The 24578-nt window shown below is 41.3% G+C and overlaps 1 protein-coding gene across 1 annotated transcript; it reads left to right on the top strand.

Annotated features, from left to right (window-relative positions):
* The first annotated feature begins 3737 nt into the window (after positions 1-3737).
* On the top strand, positions 3738-23255 carry LOC101781233 (DENN domain and WD repeat-containing protein SCD1). The gene is made up of 31 exons (XM_004968976.3): positions 3738-4100; positions 5836-5929; positions 6065-6266; positions 6354-6495; positions 6624-6724; positions 6998-7061; positions 7247-7360; positions 7684-7904; positions 8628-8682; positions 8771-8860; positions 11038-11233; positions 11652-11769; positions 11857-11920; positions 12020-12064; positions 12870-12945; positions 13026-13099; positions 13189-13239; positions 14109-14266; positions 17192-17239; positions 17582-17639; positions 17725-17808; positions 17892-18123; positions 18200-18399; positions 18943-19007; positions 19801-19924; positions 20021-20202; positions 20293-20364; positions 20440-20600; positions 20713-20751; positions 22033-22241; positions 22813-23255. The coding sequence occupies exons 1-31, from the start codon at positions 3918-3920 to the stop codon at positions 22906-22908; spliced, it is 3618 nt and encodes a 1205-aa protein (XP_004969033.1). The 5' UTR covers positions 3738-3917; the 3' UTR covers positions 22909-23255.
* The last annotated feature ends 1323 nt before the right edge of the window (positions 23256-24578 follow it).

The following is a 24578-nucleotide window of genomic DNA, read 5'->3' as shown; positions in this document are numbered from 1 at the left end:
TCCGCCTCCCACGACTACCACTGTTGCACATATCAACACAGACATAAAGGATCTGGAAGGCATTACCTCAACCGTTCCATGAGCCACATCTCCTATCTTTACTTGAGCGGATGGAAGATGCAGCCATGTCAAGGCACAAAGCAGCAACACCCTTGCAAGCCACCCCAGGAAAAGATCGTTGCATCACGAAGAGAAAACGACCGCACAATTCCATGACAGCACTTGGTTTCTCATAGCTGCAGGAAGCAAATTAATGTATATCGGCAAGACACTCACATTTAAGAACACATTGCTTGCTGGACCCAAAGTAGCAATGGTTGATGACAAATTTGTAAGAGCGATTTTAAACCAATGAGTGGCATAAAACTTGTCTATTCAGCATATCCTAACAGATCATTCCAAAAGCATCACTTAGTTATACACCTAAAGGGGTTCAGGAAAGAACATAATAAAAATCATTGTGGAGAGAACAGCTCTAGATTTCTCATTGTTCTTGTAGAGCTGACAGCAGAACGAACAATATGATAAATACATTTAGTCAACATGACCAGTGTGAAATGAATGGTTAAACAATCGATCATCATGGCACTGAAAACATGGTTGGTGATTACCTGACAAATATCAAAGCAGCTAGTGCTTCTGCACGCTTAAGTAGTCATCTCCCAACGCAAAAGTAATAGAGGTGATGCGCATGCCAAGTTCAGAGAACTGTAATCAAGAAACTCATGTAACTGAAATCAGCTGCCTCCATACATTATAATGTCACCTAAAGTGACTGATGATGACAGCCTGCTGCTTTACATAATTCGGCATGTCTTTGCTGCAACACTAATAATGTTAAACAGAATATACAAAAGAGGTGAAATATCAATATAGTAAAAAAGAAGCACATCTAATCCTGCCATGTTCATGAAAAGAAAAATAACAATCAGTTCGGAGGCCAATACTAACAAAAAATTCTCTCTAGAAAACAAGCTGTCGAGTTAGAGATGATAAACCAGAGCAACAGATGATATTTATTTACCTCAATGTAATTTACCTTAAAAAAATAGCAAACTACATTTAATACACTAAGACAACAACTGATAATATGTAATACATTCAAATAATAGAAAGACCATGAAAAATGACAAGCTTAACAAAATAGAAGTCAGTCATTAGCGCACATACCAATATAGCCTGAATATCAACACCTTGAAGGTGCCAAACTTCAATTGTGTAGCTCCAGGCTGTGTAGAACAAAATCCACTCTCCCACCTGATTAACATGGTAACAAACAGCTACCATGAGAGCAGCAAAAGATGGAGTTCACTGAGCACCTGAGACATGAGAGAAAGTATATTTAATCCATAAGATAGGAAAGAAAAGCAAAGATCTATTTTTTCTCGTAGCATCTTCACAAATGTTTATTTATCTATGATACTGTACTATAGAACTACCACAAATGTTTATTCATCTATGATACTGTACTATACAACTACCTAAATTGCGGTAATAAGAAAAGTAATCACGCTGGTGAACTTGATTGTTTGGATGTATTTTTCACACGATTAGGCCATGCACATCTGAAATCAATTCCATCACAAAGAAAAGGAATCGTGAGGAAAGACCAATCAAATATTGCAATACAAGGGCATCAGACCTTTGTTACTTAAAATTGGATGTAATGCAAGATCCACATTATTAACAACAAGAAAGTATACATGCTAGGCCACCAAAAGAGTGGTCCTGGGGTCATCGTTAGCCACTGTGTAGCAAATGCGGCAACAAAAGAGTGACATGGATAGAAGAGTGACAGTTCTCAACAGGCACAAACTTATGACATTGGAAAGTACTCTCTTAGCAATACTAAATGCTAGGCCACCAATATTTTACTAAAATTGCATAGAAACATGATGCACATGGGCACTGAGATTTTCATACCTGCCTCAACTGATGAGACTTTGATAGTCCTTCTTTTGAGAATAATAAATGCTAGGACACCAATATTTTTCTATGCACTGAGCAGCAACCTCTAAAGGGAAAAAAAGAAATAACTACTTAAATTAATCGGGATGGTTAGCTAATCAGCTTCAGTACATAACAACAATCAAATTAGGAGGGATGCCTAGCACATATATCAATTGGACACAAAAAGATAAATAGGAGCAGGAGTGTTACCCTGTCAGCTATTCTCACATATACTCGCAAGGACTTTGGTAGATTTATTGTTGCTGGCCACAACATGTCGTGGCAGCGGTAATCAGTTGTTGGATCCTGGATGACGATGGCACCTGCTACCTTAGTCTGATGGCCATCAATGAAAGACCCTCATGTAGTCCACTACAGTTCATGGTTTAGGCATCAATTACATTATGATTCTCCCATATCAATGATAAGCGATGCCAGTCATCCACTGAAATTAACTTTTGCCCTCTCTGATATGCACATTGCAGGCAAATTTTGATTAGGATTAGGAATCCGTTAAATCATTCACAAAATCCAAGGAAACCGTACCTTCATGGCTGGCCAAATCCTAGGCTCGACAATGGCCTGGAGGAGTGCGTTCAGGTGTCCACTCGTGCACGGTCGGCGAAGGGCCTAGGAAGGAGAACGAGTGGGGTGCACCGGGCGGTGACGTTGGCATCGTGGAGGTGGATCCGGTTGGCCGTGGCCAGTGGCTGACCGCCAATGCCACTCTTGGCCATCCCGTAGGCTCCACGCCCCGTCCACCGCATGCTCCATGCCCAGCCTCAACCCCGCGCGTCGCCGTGGCAACTTCCACGCCGAGGCTGAGGCTGTCGCCACCGCCCTCCCTTCCGCGCCTCCGTCATCCACCTCCGCCTCGAGCACATCTCCACAACCTTTTGCGCCGCGACAACGGCTTCCCCCGAAGATTTTGCCAGATCCATCACTTAGTCCAATCCCTTCCTCTTCCGTTCCTCGGTGACATTACCCGTACCCGCATCCCAGGTTTTAAGCCTGCAATTTCGGTTGTAAATTGGCGAGGTGGGGATTATACCTGGGTGGGTCGTCGTTCTCCTCCGTTCTACTCGCTGGACTAGGGGCGGAGCGGAGATCCACTCATCTGGACTTGACTGCTTCTAGGTAAGCGACCCTACCTCGGCTTGGGCCTCGGCTTGGGTGCCCCATGTCGCCCATCGAGTCCGCCTCCGCCGGCGCATACCAGGTTGGCGAGGGGGCGGTCGTGCCGCCCGAGGATGGTGTTGGAGGTGGGAGGAGGGCGGTGGAGGGAGGGCGGGGGATGACGAACCAAGGCTCCAACGGTGGTGACCGTCACCCCTCTTAAAGGAGAAGCATTTTCTCATTTAACCCCCTCTCTTCCCTTCTTTTTCCACCCGAGCTCCCCTCTCTTCAAAATTGGACTGCGGGTTGATTACTGAAAACTTGAGGGGCTTTTTCGCAAAATGACCACGACGGTTGAAGGATTGAAAGAAACATCCTCTCTTTTATATTAATAAATATTAGGTATAGATAAGATTATTTGTGTATTCTTACATATGGAATACTACAGCTGATTTTGTACACTTATCGACGCATATGGTTCCACGTCCAGCACGATGTATTATCCCGTGGTAGTATTTTGAGATGCGAAAATTTGAGAAATGCTTGATTGCTACGAAGTCAACGATAGTCTCTTGCTCACTAAACGGTCAAACACAAACAAAAGGAGGAAAAAAAAATCAATTGCCTCCAAATCCTTAACGGGTCAAAGGAACAGACGACCCTCCGACCCGCGGGGCCTCGTCGCCTTCCTCACGCACCGCAACCACCATCTGGCCTCGTCCTCCGCCTGACCGCCTCCCTCCTTCCGCTCGCGCGCGTGCAGGGCCGACAACATAGAGAGAGGGAGGCGCCCACCGGTGCGCTGAGGATCTCTCCCTGGAGGCCGGTGATCGCCTGGTCCGGCGGCGGAGATGGGGTCGTCGTCGCGGATCTTCGAGTATTTCGTGGTGTGCGGGCTGGGGCCGGAGATCCGGGCGCTGGACGGCGCCAAGGGCTTCCACGGCGTCGAGGACATGTACATGCCGGCCTTCCTCGAGCAGTTCCCGCCCTCCAACCACGCGCTGTACCCTCCCCCGCCGCCGCAGCTCCCCACCGTGAGTCCGCAGATCCCGCCTCCCCTCCCCTCCCCTAGCCGCGTTAATTTGATCGAGCATTGATCTGCTCGGGGTGATTTCTGGCCGAATTCCCGGTAGTTTGGGCCGAGTTCCTGGTAGAATGGGCCGAATTCGTGATCACTGTAAGACCTGCGTGCAGTGTCGGCATTTGGTTAGTGTGGCTTGTTGCTCATTTCGACAGAACAAAAAGCTGATCGTAAGAAGTGAATTCATTCTGCTCTTGTGCAGCGGGCTTAGCATCATTGTGTATATTGCGGGGTTCATGTGTGCAGTGGCTGAGTGTATAGAGTATGCTGCATGTCGTTGGCCTGCTGCTGAACGTGCTACTCACCACCTGCTTGCATAACAAACTAGCCTGCTGCCCCTATGTCTGCACATTGCCTGCCTGCTGGGCTCGTGCTTCACTGCTGCTGCTTGCTTGCTCAATCACCTAGCTAGTGGCTACTTTGTTGGTTCAATCGATTCAATTTGATCGAGCATTGATCTGCTTAGCATGATTTCCGGTAGAGCGGGCTAAATCTGTGATCACTGAAAGACATGTGCAGTGTCGACATTTGGTTAGTGGTGGCGTGTTGCTCATTTGGACAAAGCTGATTGCAAAAAGTGAATTCATGCTGCTTTTATGCAGCAGGCTTATTAGCATTGTACTATCTGTGTATTGTGGCCTCATGGACACAGTGGTTGGAAAGTGGCGCAGGGCTATGGCCTACCTTTCTAAAAAACGGGCACAGTGGCAGAGCCAGAAAATTACAGATGGTGGGGCTGAATTCATCTAGAACATGCTGAATATTATTGACCTGCTGTTCAATGTCCTGCTCGCCACCTGCTTGCTGAACTCACTAGCCTGCTTCTTCCTGTGCCTGCCTGTTGGCCATCCTGCTGGGCTCATGCTGCACTGCTGCCGCTTGCTAGCTCGATCATCTAGCCAGTAGCTTCTGTGCTGATTTGATCAACTTGATTCCACTAAATTTGAATCACATAGCAACAGTATTGATTCAGTCGACTTGATTTCTTAGGTTTGCAGTCCGGTCAATTTTGATGTAGGGATTTGGAGGCTGGTCTCGTAGGCCAGTGGATCTTTGTGCTGTTACCCAACTAGAGGCTAGCCTAACTTCTGAAGAAAGATTCCTTGTCCTTCGACAATTGGCATCCTCATTTGATGCTGAATTTCACGACTATAACTCCTGTTTGTTAGGGCAAATACTGATATAGCTAGGAGGTATCCCTTGTCATCACTGACCTTCCTTGGCAATCTACTCAGCTTGTCCAAGGACTGTCCTGCCCCTGTACAGGCGGTGCCATGGTGTAAGTAGGGAAGTTTGATTCAATATGTCTTGGAATGGTTGGACATAGAAGAATACTGTTAAAATGCTGGTGCTGCAATTGTGATCATGTGATGTATGATTGGACATCATGTTAGAGCACACGCAACTCTTATCCCTGCTGCATGGCAACCAAAAATATCTTTGCAGACTCAAAGTGAAATGTTATATGGATCCCATAAAAATAATGATATGAATAATCTGATGGATGGCACAAATTTAAAGTGGTAACAATTAAAAGCAAAAGGAATGTGTTCTTCTGTTTAGTAAAATCTCAGCCTGTTTGATGACAACAATGGTTCCTTATCTTTGTTTAAATCAAGAAACTAATCCTTTTCCCCCTGTGATTTGTGAATCTGAACCTACGTGACACTGACTGGTCATAAATGCAGTGTGTTTTGCCAGCAGGAGTAAGAATATATTCTTCAGGGCTGGACACGGATGATATCTCAACCTATCCACGTAGTTATCCTATAGTTTTGACAGGTATATGCAATCATTCAAATTTACAGCTCCAGTTGAACAATGATATTTTGCAATTTTTTTAGTATGTTGTTCGAGCCTTTTACTATTGCTTACTGTATACAGATCACCCTTTTAATTATGTTGTCATTCTTGTAGAGGGAGATGGTTCAAAAATTTATGTCAGTTGTATTGCATTTCGGGATCCTATTTGTGAAGATATTATTGAAGCTTACCAGATTCCGGCAAACTCTTTTGCTGATAAATGCATATGCCTTGTGTCTCATTCTCCTAGTTTCCAAGTCCTTCGTGATGCCCTAGAGGAAATATTTGTTCTTTGTTTTTCTCCGGCAGGGTGTAGGTAAACTTCTGTACTCGTTTACTTTATACATGCTCATTTCAAGTTTCAACTACCTCACAGTCTATCCTTTATGATTTCTGATTTCAGCAAGCCTTTGTGGGACATAATATCTCATATGGTGTCACATGTGACATTACCAACACCAGGAAAGAATCGTGTCTTATTTTCCATTGAGAATTGCCTTCTTTCTGCGGAAGCTCCTCCAAAAGACTGGCTTCCCCACGCTGATGTATGATTTCTGTTTCCATTTGTCATATGATATTCAAACCTTGTTTCCAGTAATATTCCTCCATTAAATTAGATACATTCATTTTATTCACTTTCAACTGGTTGTATGAAGCTTTATTGTGATTGCAGATATCATTCCAGCCATTGGTGCAGTGCCTGGATGTTGATAAACTAATACTTCTCTTTACTGCTGTCCTGCTTGAAAGACGAATATTGCTGCGATCAAATAAGTTCGTTCAATCCTCACTTCCCACTTAGCAACTTTTGATCATTTTGCTTCTTCCCATCAATCCATCCTTATGCAGCCTACTCCAATATGCTTGGGTCTAAAATTCCTTGTTGTATCTGTTCACCCTTATCTCTGCATGTCAATAGCTTCATTAGTGAAGGAACTGTTCCATTGGAAATATTACCTCGATATGAAAGTTTTTGACGCATTCAGCACCATTAATGATGAAATTATTATGAGTCTAATAGACTTTTTTTTTGGATTCATAATGCAGGTATACCCTGTTGACTCTAGTTTCAGAAGCTATTTGCCATTTAATATACCCAATTAGGTGGCAGGTAGGTTACACTCAAATTGTGGTTTCGTACTTTGGAAAATTCCTCAACCACACATTTGAGTGTAAAATACTTTTGGAAAAGAATTGCTTGGTTGAGGAATTTGTTCATGTTTGCATCCAAAATTCCTGTTGATGTTATGTTCTGAATCATGTAGTGAATTTATAAGCTTACTTTTCCTGCTGCAGCATGTTTATATTCCAATAATATTCTCCAGTGGGGTTGACTACATTGATGCTCCGACACCATACATGATGGGACTTCATTCTGGTGTTGACACGTCCGCAGTGACAATGGATGGTGTAAGTTGTAATGTTAAGATGATGAGGTCTTTCATTTAGCCAAAGTTTTGTTCTTGCCTCTTTTATCTTTGAATGATACGCCAGTTATCGTTTATTTGGTATAAAACAGAATATTCTTGCTTCTTATGTAAAATGCAGTTTTGGTTGCCTTCATATTCTTTTGTTGCATATATATAGCACACCTTCTGACCATAATTCTGCACTGTCTGCCAGTGTCCTTTTCTTTTGGTTTGCTGACCAATGCATAATTGATCTATCATGCTTTCTCAATTTTATCACATTAATGCATTTCAGCATTGTTACGATTATGTATATGACTGCAGGTAGTGGTGGTAGATCTTGAATACAACCGGATAACGACAACGGAAGAAATTCCTCCAATACCAGAAACTGAACATAGTTTCTTGCGTGGTGAGATATTAAAATTGCTACAACCCAATGTCATGGGTATTGATTACATGAAAATCAATCTTGGCAGTATGAGTGATCATTCTTTAAGGTCTGGCACAAAACCATGGGGCCAGGAGCATGATTTCCAACTTAGGTAATTCTGTTCTCCATTCCTATGCTTAATGTAGGGTAATTAGTATCGTGTTTCAGCAAGAACCTACTAAGGGTAGGCCTATGCTTAATGTAGGGTAATTAGTATCGTGTTTCAGCAAGAACCTACTAAGTGTAGGCCTAGAGATGAATAAGTTTAATTACATTTTAGTTCCTGCACTAGCATATGTACTTACATTAGATATTTGGATTATTTTCCTATTTTGTTGTGTCACATGATACCAGAATCAGTGTATACAAAATAGTCACAGGCAATCCAATTTAGAAACATAAAGCTTTTTAAAACTACGGGAAAGAAAATATGCCCATACTGAATCAGAAGGGACCTTGGAATTCTGTGATGTACTTGCAGTGCTTTACAATGTTTTTCCATTCTCTTGGGAACTATTATTTTGAAGTCTTGGTACACTGAGGTAATTTGAAATTTATTTTTGTAATATTTCCACTCCTTTCCGTCCAGTGTTGTGAAAGAAGTTTAATAGTTTCAGCATATTATTCAATGGGGCATGTGGGCCATTTCTTTGTCTTCTTGCGTGGTTAACTTAGACACATGGAGAAAAAAGGGGCTGGGGGTATGTGGTTGTAAATTGACACAAAAAGTTTGTCTCGACAGATTATTCGTGCACAAACTTGATTTTTTTACTATGTTCTTTTCTATGGTTATCATGTATATGAATTCAGTAGTTGATGTTCTGTTTTGATGCAGGCTGATATTTTTGAGATTCTTTGCACAGATTTTGAGTGGTTACCGTAACTTCATTGTAAGCCATCATGTCTATTAAGTTCCGCATCAGCTATTTATAATGTTCATAGTGGTAACTTTGGGAGTTGCTGTTTTCCCCTTTTCAGGATACTGCATCAACAACCGGTTTCAATTCTCAAGCATTTCTTAAAAAGCGTTCTAGAGCAACTAATCAGCCTGTCGAGTCCATGTCAATGGTATCCTTACAGCTTGTGCTTACTCTTTTTATTTTCATTTGGTATCTTTATGTTGTCATAATTTATAATGTACATTTGATATGTTTTAGAAAAAATATAAAGAAAAGGTGAATCTGGGAAAGTTTGTTTTGGGGTGCGTTTGGTAGCGCTCCCGCCGCTCCGCTCCGCGCGAGAATCAGTGCAGCGCTACCAAACGGCGCCGCCGCCACCCGATTCTCGGATGAATCGAGCCGGAGCGCTTCATCCGCTTCCACATGAAGGGGGGAGCTGGAAAAACCTGCTCTCCCCTGATTCTCCTCCGCTCTCGCTGGTCGCGTATGTCTGCCGGCCGCTCGTCCTCGCCCACCCGTCTGTCCACTAGCTACTCGTCCCCGCCCGTACTCCGGCCGCCTGTCCTGCTCGCCCGCGGAGCTGCTCGGAGGTTGATTCGTGGCCTCCGGAGCTCAATTGAAGGTTGATTCATGACCGCCGGAGCTTGGCCGGAGGTCAATTTGCGGCCACTGGAGTTTCTCTGGAGGTCGATTCGCGGTCACTGGAGTTCGTCTATAGTCGATTCGCGTCTGCCCGTCCTCCAGATTTGATGCCGCTCGAGCTGCTCGTGCTTCACGGCTGCAGCAGCTCGATTGGCGGCACCAAAGTTCGATTGGCGTTGCAGGAGGTCGATTCGCGGTACCAGAGTTTGATTCGCGGCGTCACAGATGGATTTGTGGCATCGGAGTTCGATTCGTGGCCGTGGACACCGTTGCCTGGAGCTGGAGCCTCACCGGAGCTCTACCAAACGGTTATTTTGGGGAGCTGGAGTGCTGGGAGCGGGAGTGGTGGGAGCGAGGAGCGGAGCGCTTTGGAGTCGATTGAGAGCGCTACCAAACGCTCCCTTGTACTTTTGTTTCCTCAACTGATGTTGCTATTTTCTTACATGGTATTTTCTCTGTTTTTACGTGATGTTCTAGAAGGTGGAAGTTTCCAATTTTGTTTTGATTGTATATGATTTCAAGAAGATAACTAGCTACATGTTCCTAAAAAGTTAGTACCTCAATTAGTATAAGCTGTACATTTTCCAACCCTAAGATATTAGCATTAATGAGGGGTGGTTTAGCCGTTTAGGTTACAAAAATATATGAGAAAGCAAGAGATGGGTTTAGCAGCATCTTGTGTTTTTTGTTTTCTCAATAAGTGTACACAAGCTTAAAATGTCAAATAAGAATGACGGAAGTACTATTTTGGTTTTTGAATTAGAGGAACATGCTATTTTGTTCTTTGCAGTAAAACAATAGCAAATTATTCAGTACCCGTTTGTTCATTTGTCAATACTCAGAAGGCTTGATTTGGAATTATCTTCAAAATCAGGACTAAAACTTGCAGAATGGTCCTCATCTCAAAGATGAGGAACCAAAAGAAATGACTTCAAATCTGCAAATTTTAGTTAATGTAAGGTCTTACTGACCACATATGAGTCATCTAAGGCTGTGTTTTAGTGTAATTCCTATACACGTGAATTTCAAAAGTTGGCCTCATAAGATAATAGCTATATCACATTGAAGCTACTTGGTGTTTACTCTCTTCTGTATACTGTGCATTTCCAGAACAAGTTAATGTTGTGCAAGGCTGTAATATAGTTCATTAACTTGTGGAAATATAGATCTTTTAAGTCCTGACACTAATCTGACCATGGTTGATTTTGAGTTTGGTTCCTTCTCTGTTCTACAGCATCTTAATATTTGTGGTTGGCACAGATATATGTATTTGTAGGGCCTAGGCTGTTGTTTACTGGGACAATTCTTCCTATTTAGAAATTAGATTTGCATGCATCCTTTTCTTTAAGAGCTTAAGTTTGAACGTAGTTAATTAAGACTATCCTGGCCATATGTGATACACCTGGGCCTTTCTCATTATTCTTATATGTCCAGTTTGACCTATAATTATTTCAGCCATCGCCAAGTACTTTTGATTTTCAAGAGATGCACTTTTAGATGTTCCAGGCATCATTTTCTGAACAAACACATGCATTGATCGCTTATTGCTACTGGTGTTCCAGAGGTAGCATATAAATAGTATAGGCAAACTATATAAGAAAAAAAAAATGAGGCGTTAACACATTGATTGTTCTGTGTGCTTGAAGCTAAATGTCAAGGAATTTGACCCAGAGGGAGTACTTAAATATCATGTTTCTTTGGCAGATTATGCAGTTTTTAGAGACTCAAGGGTTCTTGGATTATCTGGAGAGATGCAACAGCGCAGAAGAAAATGCCAACAACCTTCTTGATAAGTTGCAGGATGCAACCGGAAGAGGACAAAACCCTCTAAGCATCTTTCCTTCTGAAGCTGCTGATCCTGAGATTGTAACAATAGCTGATCCTGAGACTGAAGGTTCAGGTACTTGTTCGTTTTATTTTTCTACTCTTCTTACAGTAACACTTAGTTCAGTGTTTTAGCAGTTCAAGCTCTATATTAGAATTGAAGGCATACTACTTAAAAACATAAACCATAGTGTGTCATTCGGTTCCACTAAACGCTCATGTTGTCTACTCTCAGTACAGTTTGACCTTAAGTAACATTTGCATGTACTCTAATGCATGTTCCTTGGCAACTGGGGTAATGCTAGCATCTTATGACCTAAGAAAAGGATCCACTTAGAACTATGCATATTAGCATGCATGAATATAATTTATTGGATCTAATAGATCATACTATAGGATTTGTTGTTTATGAACAACCAAATTTCTTTAGTGAAACTAATGGAGGGTACTGAATTTGTGTGTCAACTAAAGGATTCATGCATAACTGTCTGCAGAACCAGGCAATAGACACTGTTACAAAAGGTTTCCAGCAAATGCAAGAACAGAAGAACAAGAAGAAAAACGCAAGCAGATACTGGCGTTAGCTAGTGGGGCTAGTAAGCAAGTACCAAGGTAAGGAGGCATGCCTGAAAAGTTTCTTTTATGTTATCTTTCTGATATCTAAAATATAATACAATGTCCAACGACATTCATTTTCAGTTCTCCTTCTATCCGAGTAAACGGGGCTTCAAAGGCAGAAAGTCTGAGTCCAAGAGAGAGGGCGGTAAGTCATCCTGCTTTGTGCAATAATCTCTACCACTGTTTCTCAACATGCATGACGGTGTAACAATTTTTGTGCATATGTTCTTATTTTTGTCAATAGGCTGAGAGAGAAAGGATGGTTCTGGATATAAAAGTAAAGCTCCAGGTAATTATTGCACTAACCGCAGTTACCCCAACCCCATCACCTTGAGTTCCATGTACTTCTTAGCATGTACAGTATAAAATCACTATTGTCAGTGTACTACAAAGCTATTGCGGATTCTGGAAATTATGTCCAAAGCTGCTTCATGTCATGTTTTTTTTCCTTTAAAAGTATGATCTTATTAATTTGTGAGCTACTAAAGTATCCTGGAACTAACATGAAAAAAAAGGGTTGAGACCATATGTAAGCTGGAATCTTATTTGTAATGGTAACATTTAATTTTAATTATGAAGTAACCAAGCTATTATTAACGCATCGCAGTTAATCTAGAGATTTTGTAATGATTTATTGGGGAAATTGAGAAACCTAGATTTTGAAAGTTTTGACTAGTCTTTTATTGTTTCGACTATTGTCAAACCAAAACCCAATCGTGGGTTAACCTAGTAGCTTAAGATGTTTTATTTGACACTATTTTCTACTGACATAGCAGTGTTTTCTGTAGTGGCATGAGTTTTGTTCATAGTATTGTTTTATTGTGTCTGAGGCAAAAGCCAAAAAAAAGTGCAACACATTCATTATAGGCTTATAGCCTGCAATTTAAAATGTTGCTTTTGCTGTTTTAATTTTTTTGCCACTTTTTATGTAGGCTACAAGAAGCTCATCTTTAAGATATACATTGCTATTCTGACTGTCCGTTCCTAGCGCAGACATAACTACTATTATTTTGTAACTGGCTGATGTGTACAAAATTCAATATGTATGCACACTATAAGCACGTCACTACTAAACGTATGCATTTTATCTCCAGGGACTCTGGCTTCGTCTTCTGAGACTTGGGGCAACTGAGGATCCTCTCTCATCTTTTGAATATGGCACCATCCTAGGTATCGTGAAGTTTCAGTTTACTATTTGTCCGCACCTTCCATATACTCCCTGTAATATGTTTCCTAAATTCTTTTTCCAGCCTTGATTGAGTCCGATGCAGAAGGCATTGGGGGAAGTGGCTTTGTTGAATGCATCAGAGAGCATATTCATTCGGTAATCTGGATTGTAGGATGTTACAATTGGGGAATCTATATGCTGCCACTATCTACTCCATTTTATATCTTGCTTTACTATCTTTGTAGGGCTGGCAATGCCGCTTGACTGACGAGCAGTTTATTGCTGTAAAAGAACTGGTGAGTCAGATTTCTAATTCCCCATTTCCACACTCCTCAATGTTTAAGTACTAGTTCTTTTGCAGTTCTCCTTGTACTTAAAAACAACAATATCATGGTCATAATATGAACCTACTGGTACCATTATGTATCGCATATCCACACGTTGCTTGAGTAACAATTAGTCAAAAATTGCAAAGTTTGAATCTTGAAATGCGTGCAGACCTTACAAAAAGGAACTGAGTAATATTTTACAAGAAATTGAACCAGATAAAAGCTGGTTTCTTGTTAACATCGCCACCTCATACGCCGGTTATATTTACATTATCTCGGAACTAAACCTGATGAGTATCACCAGCTGGCTTGTCAGTTTACTTATGTACAGCCATCACAATTGCACTACATGCTACGAGCCAGGACACGACATGCCAATGACTTGAGCATATATCACCACTAAGGGTCATATGGGAATACACAAATTACACCTTATATTTTGAAACACAGGGAGTACCTGTATGTTTGTTACGGTTATTTGGATATGACCTTTAAAACGAGTTCCTAGTTTTTACATTTGCCACCCAACACAGTACATCTCATCCCGATGCTAGGCCTCAATTGCGGAACTTCATGATGGCCAAGGTGGGACATGCCCCACCACCTGAAATGCTCTATGCATGCTAATCTGCTCTCTTGTTGGCCCCCTCTTAATTTTTCTGTAAGCTCGGCCACTGCTAGGCCTTTCCTTATCTGATTTTCTTTGCCATATTCGTTCTGTGCTTATGCTATCCTTAAAGCACTACACATCTATTTTATAGGGTTATGAAACTCATGTGTTATATACTTGCAGATCTACCAATATGTAATCACCTCATTGTATTCTCCGCATGCAGCTTAAGACGGCTATAACTCGTGCCAACTCCCGCAACGACCTGGCAACCATTAGAGATGCTCTTGAAGTTTCTGCCGAAATGTACAGGAAGGACCCAAATAATGTTCAAGACTACGTTCAGCGTCATCTATTATCTTTGTCAGTATGGGAGGAGCTTCGGTATGTAATACTTAGCACTAGATAATCTGATCAGTTTCGTTTGAAGTTTCGCTTTTTTTTCCTCGAACACGCAGGAGAGCTGCGTATCATTATGCTAAGAAGAAAAAAGGGGAAGAACCCTTACAGCACGCGCACACCCACCCTCAGAGTTTTACAGGAAAAAAACACGCCTGGTAAAACAAAAAAGCGACCAACACTTCCAGCACCTAATCCGGTCCAAGGGCGAGGAGGTAGGGAATACCTTTGGCCCTGGCCAAACCCCACACATGTAATTCCTCACCAGCGAGCATTAGAGCTCTAGCTAGGTTAGGAGATACACCATCAAACACACCTATTTCGTTGGTTCCATAAGATCCATGCGCCCAGAATAATCAGAGAGTTGAGACCCTTCTGTAGTTGTTCTCCTGCTCCTGAAACTGCTCTTTCCCACCAATCATCACAGGAGACCTCCCCAATCTGCGGAGCTAATGTCTGCTGTCCGACAGTTTGCAAAAGCTTGAACCAGAATTCTCTAGCAAATACACACCCCAACAGGAGGTGGTTAATGTTTTCTTCTTCTTGATCACAATGAGGACAGCAATCTGGGTGAGGGAGCCCCCTTCTAGCAAGTCTGTCCGCTGTCCAGCACCTGTTGTGGACAACCAGCCACAAGAAAAAATTACATTTTCCTGGAGCCCAAGCCTTCCATATCCTGGCCCAAGAACGAAAAATAATCTTTCCTTGCAGAAGGTTTTCATAAGCTGAACTAGCAGAATACTGTCCATTGGAGGAAAACGCCAAACATGGGTATCTGCTACCTCAGGCTGAGAGTACACCCACGGTCAAGGCACCTTGAATGTCCGAGACCCAGGACTGATCTGATAGGGCATCATGCACTGTTCTCTTATGAGCTCTTCTTTTGGAGACTAAGGCATGAACTTGTGGAGCGAGGTCGCTAATCCGTTGGCCATGTATCCAGTGGTCACACCAGAATAAGGTGTTTTTTCCATCCCCAACCTCTGTCACAATAGCAATGGAGAAGAAAGCGTGAACACAGGGAGGAACCTGAACCTGAAATGTGGCCCATGGGTGAGTGGGATCTGTCTTCTGAAGCCATAACCATCTCATCCGGAGAGCCCAACCGAGATTCTGCAGGTTTGAGATTCCTAACCCCCCTAGCTCTTTGGGCAGGCAGACACACTTTGGTCCATGCCACGACACAATGACCACCTTTCGCATCCCTTCTTCCTTTCCAAAGGAATCCTCTTCTTATCTTGTCGACTGCTTTAATGGCCCAAGGGGGCAGATCTACCGCCATGGCCAGATAGACCAACATTGAAGTGATCACAAACTGGACCAGAATACGGCATCCCTCTTTAGTCAAGAGTTCTGCCTTCCACCCCGGCAGCCGATCCGCAATCCGATCAATAATGGGTTGCACCTGTGCCTTTGTTAGCTTTCTCAAAGAGAGGGATTCCAAGATATTTACATGGGAAGTCCAATAGCTCACATGGGAGATGACTCTGTATGTTAGCAATTTCGGACTCCATGCATTGGATGGGGTATACACTGCTCTTTTGCATGTTTGTTTTCAGCCCAGAAGCCTCTCCAAATAGTTGCAGCAGCTCAAGAGAAATCTCCATGTCACTCGCATCAGGCAGCAAGAACAGAACTACATCATCAGCGTATAGGGAAATTCGATGCTGCAATGCTCTAGTGGATAGGGGCTGTAGCAGTCCTGCTGCAGCCCTGGCAAATATATGGCTAAGAATATCCATCACAAGTATGAAGAGCATTGGAGATAAGGGATCACTAGCTTGATTCTCAAGTTCATGTAAATCAGTTGCTCATGCATTGATAGGCTCTTCGCACCAATAATGTTGATCTTGCTGTTTACCTTGGAACTTTTCAACTCTAAAAATATATATACAAAAATAATCTATAATCAATACCTTGCGAACTGTTAGAGGACAATTATCTTTATCAGTCACAGGGCATGAAAAATTCTGTAACTGTTTTCTTCTTTAGTTGAAATGATGTGCAGCTCTCCTGCATATTTGAGAAAAAGAAAATCCTGCAACTGTTCAAATGCTTTGTAAGGTGGACTGTACTTATGTACTACTGGTACTGCAAGTAATTGGTGAATGGCCGTTTTCTTGACTGGTATCATGGTATGATGCTGGTCAGGTTTTTGGAACCTTAGTTACACCTTTCTCTGTGCCCTGTTGAAGCAACAAACTGAGCATCTGAATTTCATTTGCCATGTCATTCTCCATAAGTGTTGCACATGGACTTGAAGACACATTACTTTGTCATATTATCCATTTTTAGAAACACCAAGTAATGCTACTACTTCTGGAACTACACATTCTAAGGCCAGTTTCAATGTAAGGTTTCATAGGAGTTTCATGAGCAATTTTGCTGACTTGGCAAGCCCATTATGAGGAGAGAGAAGAGAGAGTTTCATCAGATGTGAGAGGAGTTTCATCCCCATGACACTCATCAGGCATAGTTACCACGTTCGCAATCTTGGTAACTGTGCAATGAAACTGTGCATTGAGACTGGCCTAAACTGATAGAGTTGATCCAAATAGGAGTTTGACGCGTAACACTTGACCAGCTAGTAATCAAGGGACTGCTAGTTCAGTTTTCTCTAAGTTAGAAGGAATGCTACTCTCTCTCTCTCTCCTCTCTCTCTGCATGTTCAAACAAATACGCTTATTAACAGAAGCAGTCGTACTTAATTTGTTTGTGGAAATCACTGTCCCAGTAGCTAGTTCAAAGTACCAACTTCTACTCTTTTGATGTGTTAACTGTTTATGATTTGTTTTTCCAAATGATCACACTCTGTCTAGAAGTTTGTGACTATCCTGCTCTTATTTTTTTTTATTTTTCATGCTATCAATTTGGGTGTTCGATTATGACATGTGACTGCTGCTTTTGCAGCTTCTGGGATGGCTACTTTGAATATTTGATGGAAAATTGTTCAAACAAGTAAGTTGAAACTTTGTATTGTTCCGTGATATCTCAGCCTCAATTCCTTGCATGGGACTGAAAGAATCATGTTCTCAGTATAGATGACAGCTTGTGCACAAGGAGACTGTAAATTTACATTCTGTTCGCTTTCTGTTATCTTCAGACTTTAAAACCATGTGAATTATAAACATCATTTATATTATTGGATTAAGTTAGTTTAACAGAAGTACAGCAGATATTTCAATAACAGCACTAATCAACTATTTATTTGTATGGAGAAGTTCTAGTATATTTGCAATGAAGAATTTTATAAGATTGCATGTTCTGTGTTGTCTTATCTTTGTTTCTTCTGTTCTTCAGGTCAGCAAATTACGTAACATTAGTTACTGCACAGCTCATTGTCATGGCAACTCACATGGTACTGGATTGCTTTCATTTCATGTTCTCTCCAAAAGACTGAATTTGACTGTCCCTAACTTACTGTATTGTACTAAATAATTAAGGCTGGATTGGGATTACCTGACATCGATTCTTGGAATATGATTGAGAAAATAGCCGAGAGAAATAACTTGGGTTATAAGCAGCTTGTAAGTCAAACTGGAACTTTCACTGTTAAGAATGGGTTGCTTTAAACACCTGTTTTCTTACATTTCCTTTAAACGTTCCTCAGATCAAACTTAGAGCATTGCTCACACATCTGCAACAACTCCGTATTGGCTATTGGGGGGTTGCTACAGGGAAAAGTCAGCCACTGCAGTCATATGGCATGGCTTCACCTCATGCCATTGATGTGTCTGATGAAAGCCAACAACCTGCTGAAGCATCTGGGTTAGGGCGAAGTTGGGTGCATAGTATGTTCAGCAGAGACAGAAGTTTAAGAACCAGCTCTTTCAACCGAGCAAGTAAGTTTTCAGCTACAACCATCTGAGGACCTTAATATAATAGATCTTATAATATAATATCGTGGTATAATTTCAGATGATGCAAGTACTGTTTCTACTACGGGCAAAACTGACATGTCTGCTCCACAAAAGAAAACTCAAACAAATATGAGGACCCTTAGAGGACATACAGGTGCTATTACTGCTCTTCATTGTGTAACAAGAAAGGAGGTCTGGGATCTTGTTGGTGATCGTGAAGATGCTGGCTTTTTCATCAGTGGAAGCACAGATTGCACGGTTAGCTTAAAGCTTATGCTGTTATACTGACCCTTGCATGATTACTTTTTGCAATACTTGCTCAAACATCACAGTTCACTTCATTATCATGCATAACAGCATCCTTCAGGCCAATATAGTTATGCTAATCATACTTCTATTCTTCAATTATGCCAACATCAAATAGAAAAAACTTTGCGAAGAGAAGGGAAATTTGCATTAACACTAAAATAATTGTTATGCAAATTGGGTCGACTCGCACTAATTATGACACTTTCAATGTCAGATATTGATTTTCTTTGTGTCGAGAAAGGGTAGCATCTGTCCATACTCCATAATTCAATTTTCTTGGGAAAAAAATATCGTTCATTTGAATTAAGCAAAAGTTCATGTGCACTTTATTTAGAATTTGTTGGTAATAGTGTTTGTTTCAATGCTTAATTCGACATGTTCCAACCATTCCTCGGTTCTAGAGCTAATAGCTTTGCTAAATTACTACAAGATATCTTTTATCTGTCTTTGATGTGGACATTGATCATTCATTTTGTTTTGTACATTTCGCAGGTAAAAATTTGGGATCCAAGTTTGCGTGGCTCTGAACTTCGAGCAACACTTAAAGGGCATACGAGGTATTAGCCATCATCTGAATTATCAGATTTAATGGTTAACTGCACAAAACACTGAATTCCCACTTTGACCCTATCGCAGTTTAATGTCTTATAAACTAGCTAGATGTTTTCTCAACTGAGACAGCATGGATTTGAAAGAATAAATTATCTCTTTTTACTGGTTTATGTATGTTACATAATTGCAAATATTTGGAGCTGACTTATTATTGATGCAACTTGAACCATACTCCCTCCGTTCCAAAATGTAGGTCGTTTTAGCTTTTCTAGATACATAGATTTTGCTATCCACCTAAATATAGGGTTATGTCTAGATACATAGCAAAATCTATGTACCTAGAAAAACCAAAACGACCTACATTTTGAAACGGAGGGAGTATCTTATAGATAAACATTTTCAAGAAATGGGATTTAATGGGGTTTTTATATAGCGTTTGTATCTATTTGATTGAACTTCTATTGGTGCCATTTTGCCTCTATCAAGTAGCAAGCATGGTTGTTTTTTTTGCCTAAAATTATGTTGATATGATCCAAGGGATATAACAAGCTTGATCATAGGGCAAGACTATCCATTTGAGAAACCATCTTTAGTTATGAAGTGTTGGCAATGTTTTCTGTGGTTGTTGGCCGATACACTGTTTGGTGGTGCTTCTAGGAATTAACTGAATCGAGATAGATCTTCAAGGGATCTACCCTTTTCTTGTTGCTCTTGTATTGTTCTTGAGATAATTATAGATTGTCCATTTCATTCACTTCATCCACTGAATTTATCTGTCAATCTCTTCAATATGTGCAGAACAATTCGTACAATCAGTTCAGATCGTGGTAAAATAGTTTCTGGAGCTGATGATCAGTCTGTTATTGTCTGGGATAAGCAGACTTTTAACCTTCTGGAAGAGCTTAAGGGCCATGAGGCACCGGTGAGGATCTTACAAATAGCTGTAGATTCATTTTAATCTTTCTAATTGCCCCTCTGTAGTAACTATGGAGCATGTTTGTGTTCAATATGGATATAGGTTAGTTCAGTCCGGATGCTCTCAGGAGAACGTGTCCTTACTGCATCACATGATGGTACTGTGAAGATGTGGGATGTCCGGACTGATACTTGTGTTGCTACCGTGGGTCGTTGTCAAAGTGCTGTTCTCTGTATGGAGTATGATGATTCCACTGGAATTCTGGCAGCTGCTGGAAGAGATGTGTATGTACCCTAACGGGGTTTTTGATACTTAGTTTTTTAATAGTTTTGTGAGCGGGGTTGCAATTTATTCTGATTTTTTATTCCCACCAGAATGGCGCATGTCTGGGACATTCGCTCCAGCAAGCAGATGTTCAAGCTTCAAGGGCATACAAAGTGGATAAGGTAATGTCTAGTTGAATTTTCAACCCTGTTTGTTTATGGGCACATCTGATTTTGACAAATTCTTGTCGGCTAAAGATCAATGAGGATGACTGGAGAAACCATAATAACGGGGAGTGATGATTGGACTGCTAGAGTGTGGTCCCTTAACCGGGGAACATGCGATGCAGTGTTAGCATGCCATGCAGGTCCCATACTCTGTGTTGAATACTCACCTTCAGATAAAGGAATTATCACTGGTATGTGACTATATCTCATTTTAAGAACAGGGCAGCCTGAAATGTTGCTATATATATATTTATATCCAAAAACTCTGCATGTCACATGATTCTGTTTCTTAATTTATTCCAGGTTCCTCTGATGGGCTCATACGATTTTGGGAAAATGAAGGTGAGGTCTTCGTAATTGTAAAACCAATTTCTGTCTACTGCATTGATGGTTTTGTTCCTATTTTTAGGAAACTGGTGCGTGTGCATGCTTTGCTCTGAGATGTTTGAGTGATGTCTATCAACACCTAAAGATTATCTATAAATTATAAAGGGTGCAATCTAAATGATTCAGTGAAATGTCCCTTTCATGAAAACATAAATACAGTTTGCAATAGGGTACTATAGTTGATATGGTAGAACTAGCACGAAGAACCTATTCGTCACCCTCCTGCAGGAGCCTTTGACTACGTTTTGTGTTCTTCTTGCTTGACTAACCAAGAACTCCTCGGCTGCCTTTATAGACCAGGCGCCTGTAACAAATCTCCCAACAAATCTTGTCCAAATAACTAATCAAATCTTATCTGCTAACTAACCTACACAAACTAATCCTCATCTACTGCTGCCGACTACTGCTCCCACATCCAGTCCAAGGCCAAGGCTGGCCCACTTGCCACAACAATAGTAAAAAAAAGTCCCTTCAGGATCCCATACATATATTTTCACAAACCCTAAAAGGTGTATAATTAATGTGCCTCTCAGCTATTTAAGATCAATGCGTTGGTATTCTAATTTAATTGATCCAATGGTTGTAGTCTAGAGATGACATGCCATAATATGGATTCTGCATTAGAAGTTAATTTTAGAGTAAAGGAGGATTTGTGGTTTTGTACCATGCATGATCAACATGCTATTTATTTATAGAGATTAGAGACTGAACTGTGTTGCAGAACTGGCTTTACCAATAATCACTTGTGTGACAACGGATACAAGATTATCTAGATTCACCATTGACTCAATAGCCAATAGCATGCTATTTAGTATTAGTAGGTACTCCCTCTGTTCCAAATTGTAGGTCGTTTTGGCTTTTCTAGGTGCATAGTTTTTACTATGCACCTAGATATTGTGTATGTCTAGATGCATAATAATATCTATAAACCTAGAAAAGTCAAACGACCTACAATTTGGAATGGAGGGAGTAGCACTTTAGCAGCAGTACATTGTGCCAATGACTTTAGAACATATTGCTAGTATTTGCAGACTAATGCATCGATGCGTTGACCATGCAGACTGTAAATTGTTTGGAGAAATATTTAGTTTTCCAGACAATGGTGAATCTTATTCCTTTCTTGATTTTGTTTTGGAATTCTGTATAAAGTCTAACATTTAGCTGATGCACAAGGAAAAATAGTTGTAATTTGGTAAACAAGTGACTGAAACTAAAGCATTTCATTCTCTTTTGTAGGAGGAATAAAATGTGTCAAGAATCTGACACTTCACACAGCATCTGTTCTGTCCATTAGTGCCGGTGACCACTGGCTAGGAATTGGTGCTGCTGATAATTCTATGTCTCTTTTCCATCGGCCGCAAGAAAGGTTCGGTGGCTTCTCAAATGCAGGATCAAAAGTTGCAGGATGGCAGCTTTACAGAACTCCCCAGAAAACTGCTGCTGTGGTATGCATCTCATCTTAACTTTCATATGTTTCTTCATTTAGTTCATTCCTTGCCAATTCCAGTATTGACCTGCCTAGTGTGACTTCTTGCTAGGCAGACTATGCGCTACCTTTTGCACCATTGCAAAATTAAAAGTGCTGTGTAGAGCCAGGCCACATATTTCGATGACCCATTAGATTACCCTACAATTAATAACGATATACACCAAGTAAAACTGCCTGCTTTTAGAAATAATGTCCTATATTTGAGTCAATCACTGCCAATGATGCTCCTGCGATCTTTTTATGTTCAACTACTGTTTTACTAAATCACTTGTTAAGGGCATGATTCCTTTATGCTAATTATGCCATGATTATAATTGTTTCATTTAATCAACTTCTCTAAGCATGATTATAGGTATGCCGTATGATTAAGATATGTGGTTCTTTATACACTAGTAATGAACTCGTTGTAGTACATCACATATCGTGGCTAGCTAAGTCTCATGTCAGCTCATCATGGGATAATTGTTTTTCTGTCCTGGGCATCTGTATTTTCCCTTCTTGTTGGGGCTAAATTTGCCCTATTGCAGGTGAGGTGTATAGCATCCGACTTGGATAGGAAAAGAATATGCAGTGGTGGTCGCAATGGACTTCTTCGGCTTTGGGATGCGACCACAAGTATCTAGTTGCCATACTAGGGATACATATATGTTCATGTAAAAAGAAGGCAATTGCCTCATGTTGTACGCCGATTTTCATCTTGCTCTTTGTTTTCCTTTTTGCTAGGAATTTCTATGCTCTTTTGAGGATAAGGGACTGGATTTGTTCCGTTCCCTCTTTCTCGTCCCAAAAACTGTCCCATTGTGTACATGCTTGATCTCTTGTGTAAAATTTTGTTTATATTTTAGGTTAAGGTTGCCCTATACGGCGATGATTTTGTAACTATGAGAAACTTGGGAGGTTCTTGGGCTACTTGTCTGCTAGGCTGCTACTAAAGCAAACGTTTGGTATAATACAACATCCCTTCTATGTCTGTGTGCACATTTCTCCAATGAACTGCTCATGGGAGCTTTGTTTCCTATGTAAAATTACTCCACTAAATTGTTAACTGCCAATATGTTACTGACTGCTAACATGCATATCATCTGCAATCTCTGTGGTCGAATTAGGGTAATTCTGGATTGCTAACACGGTGTTTTAAGCATCACATGCGAACTCCTTGTCGTCTTCCAGAAAAGCACGCGTCAACGAGTCGGCTTCTAGAAAAGCACGCGTCAATGGGACCAGGATCCGATGCAGTAGCCACAGGCACTGCAACGTAAGCAGTGACACTGTACCATCCGGGTCCAGCTGCAGGGAGAGGAAGGGGTGGATGCACTGTGCGGTCGCTGTTCGCGCGCCGAAGGAAATGGCACTGGTCATCAAATACTGTAGCGATAATCACTGTAGCACTCAGTTATATCCGTCCATCTCTGCAAACGGATGGCTCGGATTGCATGCAGTGGTAACTTGCATTAGCAGTTACCACTGCAAAGGACCTCGGTCCGCGTCTCAACGATGACTGGCCACTGTGGGAGTACGCACGCATGGAAGAACTTCAATCTGTGGCGGCGCAGGAAGAAGCACATTGCATTCTATAGAGTTTATTTGATACTGTTCAAACCAAGCCGCACCCTTTGCCATCAGTGTGGATATTATGACTGGGGGGCAGGAGTGCCGGCACCGATCACTGTTGGATTTGGATCCGGTTGTGGCCTTGTGGGGCGCTCTTGCTAAGGCCATGTTTAGTTGCCCAATTTTGGAGTGCTAAAATCACTGTGCCAGCACTGTAGCACACTGTAGCGTTTCGTTTGTATTTGTGAATTATTGTCCAAACATTGACTAATTAGGCTCAAAAGATTCGTCTCGCAAAGTACAACAAAACTGTGCAATTAGTTTTTAATTTCGTTTACATTTAGTACTCCATGCATATACCGTAAGTTTGATATGATGGAGAATCTTCTTTTTACATAGTGCCAAAGTTGGAATTTGAGGGTGAACTAAACAAGGCCTAAATCTTTATAGGCCCCAGTCAGCTGCTACCGACTTTTTCTGGATCAAAAGTTTATAATGATAATAATGACATTACCTGCTAACATCATAGTTGAATCTAGCGGCACAACTGAGCAGGCACCTTGCTACAAAAATAGCATAAAGTTGATAACTTCCCACAACCTCGTGATACAAGTAGGAAAAAATGAAAAAAGAATCCACGATAGTTTGACGTGGACACTATAAAAGCATGAGTAGCGTTTGCTAACGAGTAAAATACATGACCGGTCCTTAAACTTATCCAGATGTATCACTTAGGTTCTCG

Source organism: Setaria italica, chromosome V (genome assembly GCF_000263155.2).
Source record: "Setaria italica strain Yugu1 chromosome V, Setaria_italica_v2.0, whole genome shotgun sequence".
NCBI lineage: Eukaryota > Viridiplantae > Streptophyta > Magnoliopsida > Poales > Poaceae > Setaria > Setaria italica.
This window is presented reverse-complemented; position numbering and strand designations above follow the sequence as displayed.